We start from the raw sequence: 8,404 nt of genomic DNA, 5'->3' as shown, positions 1-8,404 counted from the left end.
GGGATGGCCACGTGTACGTGTACTGGCTCTCCAGGAGATCCCCCCCACCCTCACCCCCGCCCCAGCTGAGCCATTGCGTCCCTTCTCCCTGGAGCCTCTACTGCACACACCGCTTGCTTTGCGGCCCCCGGGTTGGCCAGGGCCCAGGCCCTTCTGGAAGGAGGAAGGTGGGACCCGGAGCCACAGCCCCGGGGGTGGGGGGGGTGCCCAGTCCTCCGACCTGGAACCTTCCTGCTCCGGCCTCCCGCCCGCCCCTTCGCAGCCCCGGCACGGCCGCGCCCGCCGGGCACCTGGCCACCACCCCTGGGGCCCGGCGGGGCGGGCTGTCCCCCGGGGCGCGGCCGGGCAGCGCCGCCCCCACCTCCCGCCCGGGGGCCGGGCCGGGCTCCCGGGGGGCGGGGACTCGCCCAGTGGCAGCGGCGGCGTCCGGGCGGGCGGCGGGCGCGGGGCGGCTTCCTGCAGGCGGCGCCGGGGCGAGCCGTGGGCGCTGCAGCCGCCGGGTGGCCGGGTCGCGGGGGCCGCGGCGCTCGGGCCACGTCCGTGCCTCCCGGGCGCGCTGCGCGGCCGTCGCTGCTGCCCGCGCTCGTGCCGCCGCCGCCGCCGCCGCCGGTTACGCCAGCCCCGCCGCCGCCCGCTCTGATTCTGCGCACACGCAGCCCCCAAGCCTGTCATTCTGCAAAAACACAGTTTACTCAACACATACCACACGCGCACACACGCGCGCGCGCGCACACACACACGCACACGCACACACACACGCGCGCACACACGCGCACACTGGCCCCCTCGCGCACACGCACGGAGGGCGCGAGCGAGCAGACGCGCACACCCGGCGAGCCAAGTTCCGCAGCCTGGCATGGCTTCTGGGGACCTTTACGAGGTACGGGGACGCGGGGCGCGGGGCGCGGGCGGCGGCGGGGGCCGGGCCGGCCGAGCGCGAGCGGAGTTGGGAGCCGGCGGGCGGCGGGGGTGGGGGTGGGCGCCTCCTGCCCGCCCGCCCTCCCGCGGCGCCCGCCCGCGCCCCTTTCTCTTTCTCTCGCTCACACTCTCTCTTACTCCATCTACTTTGCGGCCTGGGAGGGGAAGGAGGAAGCCGGGCGGAGCCGGGCGGGGGAGGTAGCGGTCCCGGGGAGGTGTTCGAGCCCCGCGAGCCGCCCCGAGTGCAGAAAGTACAGGTAAAAGTCGGCGCCGGACGCGCCGGGAATGCGGGGGGCCGCGGCCCGGGCTGGGCCGGGGGCGCGGACGAAGAGCGGGGCCCGGCGGGGTCCTGGGCGCTGCGCACCGGGACCCGGCGGGTGGGGGGCGCCGAGGCGCGGGGTCGGGAGACACCCGCCAAGCCGCTCTCTAGGGCCACCAGTCCCCTTCCCCCCACCTGCTGCCGGGGTCACCGGCCCCAAAGCCCTCGTGGCCGGGGCGTGGGGGCGGTCCTCTGGGTGTCATGCCCATCGAAGGCGAGAGGGGGCGGTGCAGGGGGCCCTCCGTGGAAGGGAAGGGAACATGGAAGTCAGAGGTGGGTGGTAACACGTTGCTGGAGGACATTGGGTGTGAGTCCTGCTTCCTGCACTCCGTGTCACCCTCACCTGCCTCCAGGGCCACACAGGTACGCGGATACTTTGAAAGCATCTCAGATATGGTCAAGGGAGACATTCCCCCCCCCCCCCCCAGCCCCGTATCTTTTGAAACAATGGAGATAGACCCATGGCCTCTGGGGAGCTGGGGCTAAGCTGGCCCTGGACACAGCCAATCCTGCTATGGGTTTCCTGATTAGTGGTCAGATCAAGAAACAAGTCCCATCCCCTGGGGAGAATGCCTCCAAAGAGGTGGTAGCCCCAAGAGAAAGTTCGGGATAAAGGAGCCAAGAAACCAACTGTCTTCAGCCGGAGGGCCTGCTGATCCTGAGCCTGGATCTGGACAGCCCTAAAGGAATTCAGGTTCTGCTACCTCCTAGAGGCCTTTGGCTACATTGATGGAGCCTGCTTCCGGAAGGGTTGCAATTAGCCTTCTGGGTGGAAGACTGCAGGGCTCCGTCATGCTCAAGTCCCATAAAGATGAAGTCACCCATAATGGATTTTACCCCCTCCTCCAGGCCTGGAAGCATTTCGATTGGCATGTGATAGGGGCGTGGTCAGTGGGCAAGTTCACATCATGGCCTCCTGTGTGATCGGGGCCTTTGGGATGATTGTGGAGGTGGTGAGGCCCAGGCTTGGATTGCGTCCCCGGGGCAGGTGCGGAGTGAGTGGGAGATGAAGCAACTCTTTGGAAGAATGATGCAAGTTGCTCCCTCTTCTCTAACCAACTGCCTTCCTCTTCTCTCTGGTACTGGGGAAGATGAGATGGGGCGGCCACCTGGTGAGGAACTTCTGAGTAGTGTAGGTCAAGGGCTCCTCCAAGCGTCTTGGTCTTTTCAAGATGGCAGAACAGCCACCGAAGGTTGCAGCCTGGTAACATGGGCGGTTTGATCGAACTTCCTGAAATAGAACCAGCAATATGGAGACATTGAGCAGAAACAGATGCTGCTTAAGGCAACACTTAGCTGGTGGGCGTTATAGATTTTTCTACTCATTGATAGATTGTTCCACTCATTGAAACACATTAGACAGGGTGACCTTGCCTGGCTGCAAATTCCCGTGGGTAGACCTGAAGAGGACATGTTAGCAGTCGTCAGTATTTCTTCATTTATAGTTTGGAACTTAGGAACCTTCTGGGGGAATCATTCTCTTGTCTAATGTTCAGTTCAAATTGGCCCCCCTTATCGTTGATGGTTATAGCCGCTGGATGAGCCTGCTAAGAGGGGAGTTTTTACAGTGGCCCTGGAACCCCTTAGCTTCTCAAGAGTTCTTATTGAAGTTCAATAAACAGGACAATAATAATAATTACTTCTGTGATAGTAGGTAATTGTACTAGATATAAGGTGCTTTTCCTTTGGCGGATTATTCACAGAGTCATTATTAAAAGGGCCCAAATTGCATTGGGGTGAATATAACCAATGTCAACATTTTTATAACTCGAGACTCCATTAGGGAACCTGGTGGTGCAGTGGTTAAGCGCTCGGCAGCCAAGGGCATACATGCCGGTTCGAATAGGTAACGTAGGCAGAAGAACTTCATCTGCGGTTCACATTTAGCTTTAAAAACATGAAGTGCTAACTGCCCTAACTGTACCTGGGGATATCTGGGGATATCCAGGACTTTGAGTGACCATGAAAGGGGAAAAAAAAAATCAACAGAAAAGACACTATGGTGGAATGCATGTGAACTGGCTTCTCTGAGCCTCAACCACGCAAGCACACTTTGGACTAAGAAGGACCATTCCCACCTTCGTTGACATAGCCCATTTGCTTGTCGGCTGACATTATCGTAGACTATGGCCAAGTATGACTTGGATTATAGAGATTCTTCACCTTTAATGCTTTAGGCAGTCACATCTGGGGCAAAAGTTGGGAAGGATGAGCCTTCTTCCAGTGGTCATCCTTAGGAGCAGGGGCTGGCTTTAAAGATGTGGAGAAAGACTCCTCAGGTGTCCCTCATGGCCCTCCAGTTGTATGTAGCAATTCCACATCCAGCCCACGCTCGCCACTTCGGGACCTTGATAGCTTCCTCTGCTTGTCTCACCTTCCCCGGAGTTCTCCTCAGTCTCCTCTGTTGTCTCCTCTGTTGGTCACTGCATACATGACCAACCTCCGTGCCCCCTGCAAAAGTATAGAAGCCAGCTCATACGTATTGGTTGATCTTCTTGCAGTCATTGTCTGTCTGGAGACCGAATGAACCTTCTTATCCAGATGCCTTGGCTTAATTTCTGCTAAAACACCAGGGTCATTAGCGAGCAACTTGTTTATGGACTGGACTCAAGGTATGAGCCAGGCCTGGGCTCAAGGTCTGTTGGCACTGCCTCAATGGGGGTCAGGATTGAAGTACCTTTTGATGGATTTTCCAGTTAGTCCCTTGTCCTGGCACTCCTGTGCCCACGGACCCATTCTGCAGCCCTCTTTTGCACTACTTACCTAGGTCTGGTAGGGACGGGTCTTGGCACCTTCAGGATTCTACTGAATCTGTTGCCAGGAGGCCAGGTAGTAGGAAGACATTGCTAATGAAACAACAGCCCATGTCTGTTGCCTCATCCCTCACCATGCCCAGTGCAATTTGACATTCAAATACCTGCCGCCTGGGTTAGTGAACAGAAGTCTGCGTGAAGGACCTCAGGTGACCTTTAAGTGCCCTTATGGTCAGTGTTGCAGTCAGCTCTCCTCGTGGTCTCCTGGAGGTGGTTGGCACTGTTGTTATGTGGGCGTCTGGGAGCCCCATACTAGAGATGTACCCCACTCTTCAGTGGAAGGGCTGAAGGCACTTACACTTCAACCACGTAGCTTTCTTGCTGTTGAGTGGTGGACATTCATGCTCTCCTGTGAGTAATTGGCATTGCTCAGGAGGTCTCGACTTTGTTGGCACCAACATTTAAAGAGAGTGCTGTATGTTTCTAGTGTAACCATCGTGGCCAGGTTGAAATTTATGGCGATGAACTTGACAGTTGTTTTTTTGTGTGTGTGCGCTTGTCCACCTGAAGGTTATCTTGGTTTACAAAGTTCTGTTGGAAAAGAATGCACTGTGATATAGAACTGTCTTTTGGGGGCTTTGGTACATGCAGACATGCCTGTCTATGTGTGTGCACGATTGTGTGTTTGTATACTATCTCTAAGAACTCGCCTCTTTCCTTTTATTCCCATAAAAGAAATAATAGAATAATTTTTGTCTTGATGAAAGAAATGTGCATTTCCTAAATATTGACCTCGCCACAGAGATGAACACAGATGTTTTCACAGTTGTGCCTGTCATACGTGCACCTCAGATTCTGAAAAAAAAAAAAACAATGCACAAAGAATCACAGGTGTTGTGGGGAACATAGGGTTGAGACAGACTGTTGAGAACCTATGGGCATGTGTCATACAAACCCTAATGGAATAAAAAACAATTCTATCAAATAAGGCAGGGTTCCATTAATAGAGACTGGTACTTGGGCCCAACAGTCTGTCCAACCTGATGGCTTTCAACTTGGGCTGGGCTTCCTGACTCTCTGTAGATTGCATAGAGACCAGTTTTATTGAAATTTGTTCTACTACGTGCCATGTGGTCTACCCAGACACACTTTCTTGGTCAAGAACGGCTTCAGACGTGATTGGCAGAACGGCATGATGCTAGCTCCTACAACCAGTCGTGTTGGTCCCAATGTAACTTTTGCAAGCTCTGTATGAAAACGCTACGGCGTGGATCAGATACTAATTTCAATGAAAAACATTTCTTTTGAACAGATTCATTGAGCCCCAGTTCACGTAGCATGCATTTCGTGAGTTCAGTCACATTTGCATGAGCTGTGCACCCATCACCACGATCAATTCCGGGACCTTGCCGCCTCAGACTCATTGCTGCTAGCTCCCCATTTCCCGCCCACCTCCCCTGTCATGCCCCTTTGAAACTCTCAATCCAGATGTTGTCTTCGCGGGTTTACCTATCCCCGTGGGTCCCATGTACAGAAAAATAACACAAAACACACACAGGGCCCAACAACAGGGACAACATGAAACCGAGAAGAACCTCAATCGAAAACAAAGCAGAAAATATTTAAAAATCAAAACAATTATGCATTGGTTGGAGAGGGAAAGCAAATGACAAGGTGTCACCGTTTGACCTGACTCCAGCTACAGGAACCCACCTTACGACCAACTCTGACCACAAGGCCTCTCCCATCCCTGGTCCCTAGTAGTCCGAGGCCTGCCCTTCTTGAGGGTCCACTGGAAGTGGCCAGTATCCTCAGAACACGTACCTGCTGGAGGGGTTCCCTGGCACGGAGTAGGTCCTGAATGGACATGAAACAGATGTTTGGATTCTTCTACCTTTTGGAAGGTGTTTCACATTCTCACTTGAACAGCCAGCATCTTGTTTTCAAGTAGATTTCCTCCTGTGTCCGCCCCTCATGGGGTCTTCGAGAGCCGACCTTCGGAGAATGGGGGAAGGCATCCCAGGGGAGGAGAGGGCGCTTGAGTGTAAAGTAGGAAACGAACATGGCCAGATTAGGTGGACATATTGAGAATATTGATTGTCTCTTCAGTTTTTAAAAGCAGTTTGCATTTATTGTTGCATCTTTGGAAGTACAAGCCCAAAGAAAAAAGGGAAATTATAATAATTGATAATGATTGTTATGCGTTTTGTATATAATTGATGTTCAGTAACTACTAATATGTCTGAATCAATCTAATAATAACTTTCTTGGTATATCTTATGCACAAATTAAGAATTGCGTCTTTTACATCTTATATAATTGAAAATAAACACATTTGAATGGGGGAATATTCTTTTATATTTTATTTTAATTTCACTTTATATATATTTTATTAAGTCATTTTATTGGGGGCTCATACAGCTCTTATGATCCATGCATCCATTGTGTCAAGCACATTTGTACATATGTTGCCATCATCATTTTCAAAAGCATTTTTTTTTCTACTTGAGCCCTTGGTATCAGTGTCTCCTTTCCCTCCCTCCTTCTCCCACCCTCTCTCCCTCATGAACCCTTGATAATTTATAAATTATTATTATTTTTATATCTTACATTGTTTGCTATCTCCCTTCACCCACTTTTCTGTTGTTCGTCCCCCTGGAGGGAGTGGTTATATGTCAGTCATTGTGATCAATTCCTCCTTTCTCTCCCCAAACTCCCCTTCCCCTCCTGGTATTTCTGTTTTCTTTATTGGTCCTGATTCATCTGTCCTGGATTCCCTGTGTTTCAGGCTCTTATCTGTAGCAGTGTACATGTTCTGGTCTAGTCAGATTTATAAGGTACAATTGAGGTCATGACAGTGGGGAGGAGGAAGCATCAAAGAACTAGAGGAAAGTTGTAATGTTTCATTGGTGTTATACTGCACCCTGACTGGCTGGTCTCTTTGTTACCCTTCTGTAAGAGGATGTCCACTTGTCTACAGATGGGCTTTGGGTCTCCACTTCGTACTCCCCCCCTCATTCAAATCAATATGATTTTTTTGTTCTGGGTCTTTGATCCCATTGACAACTCGTGATCACACAGGCTGGTGTGCGTCTTCCATGTGGGATTTATTGCTTCTCAGCCAGATGGCTGTTTATTTACCTTCAAGTCTTTAAGACCCCGGTTGCTGTATCTTTTGATCACCAGGCACCGTCAGCTTTCTTCACCACAGTTGCTTATATACCCATTTTGCCTTTAGTGATCGTGTCAGGAAGGTGAACATCATGGAATGCTGGATTATTAGAACAAAGTGTTCTTGTGCTGAGGGAGTACTTGAGTGGAGGCCCAGTGTCCATCTGCTACCTTAAAGTTTGTGGGAAATTTCTTTTATTTTTTAACTCCATCTTTTCTCAAACTCTTGGAAGTGTTCCCCTGCCAATTGTTGTTGTGGACATCATGCATCTGCTTATTCATATGCTGATCCGATATTTCCCCCTAGGATAAAATATCCCAGGATCAAAGTGGAATTACTAGGTTGAAGTGTGTCAAACTTTGAATGCTGCTGTCGATACGCATTGCCATATTTCCCTTAGGAAACGGACGTTGGATTAGATTGGAGGAAGACTAGTGGCAGGTGTGCTAGCTTGTGTTCTCTTTCAGTGATTACCACAGGAGGTGATGAGGACATGAGCTAGACTCAGAGTGGTAGTGGGGGACAGAGAGAGAAAAAAATAGGATATAAATATGTAAAAAGAATCAACAGTATGGTGTATCATCTGGAGTTTTGTCTAGTGCAGTGGTTCTCAATCTTCCTAATGCCACGACCCTTTCATACAGTTCCCCAACCATAAAATTATGTTCGTTGCTATTCATCACTGTAATTTTGCTACTGTATGAATCAGGTGACCCCTGTGAAAGGGTTGTTTGACCCCCAAAGGGGTCACCACCCACAGGTGAGAACCACTGGTCTAGGGGCATTTAATAGACAGTGCACAATGACTGTGGCTTAGGAAAGTTTATTCTCTTGCATGGAGTGAAGTTGGAGTTAGGCAATCTGTGTTTGGTGTGCTAGCTCAGTCAAACTCTCAGGGTTCCAGACTTCCCCCACTCTGCTCTTTTATGTCAGCTTATGACTTTAGTGCTCAAGGCTCCTTCTTGGTTCAGGGCGGCCAAGGAGCTGAACACATATCCTGTAAGAAGGAGGAGGAAGAAGGAAGGGCAAAGATGGAATTGTCTTTCTATAAGCAAACTTACTAGAAGTTCCATAAATATTGCTTTCATCCGATTGGCCAGAGCATCATCATTATCTCCATCCCTAACGGCAAAGGAGTCTGGGAAATCTCAGCTATGTGTCCCTCTCCCAGATAAAACTTGATTTACAATACATAGGGATTGAAAGAAAGACAGGGGCTGAAGAGAAGCATCTAGATTTCTG

At 51.2% G+C, this 8,404-nt stretch overlaps 1 protein-coding gene across 2 annotated transcripts in view; it reads left to right on the top strand.

The window, feature by feature from the left end:
- Positions 1-506: 506 nt before the first annotated feature.
- The window catches only part of CDYL2 (chromodomain Y like 2), a 129,426-nt gene continuing 121,528 nt past the window's right edge, over positions 507-8,404 (top strand). Inside the window, exon 1 of one of the 2 annotated variants that reach the window (XM_075538051.1) lies at positions 507-880. In XM_075538051.1, the coding sequence (XP_075394166.1) occupies positions 857-880 (24 nt within the window). In that variant the 5' untranslated portion in view covers positions 507-856. The remainder of the gene's footprint in view (positions 881-8,404) is intronic. The other variant, XM_075538052.1, reaches the window with a different exon arrangement.

This window comes from Tenrec ecaudatus, chromosome 18 (genome assembly GCF_050624435.1).
Source record: "Tenrec ecaudatus isolate mTenEca1 chromosome 18, mTenEca1.hap1, whole genome shotgun sequence".
Lineage (NCBI taxonomy): Eukaryota > Metazoa > Chordata > Mammalia > Afrosoricida > Tenrecidae > Tenrec > Tenrec ecaudatus.
This window is presented reverse-complemented; position numbering and strand designations above follow the sequence as displayed.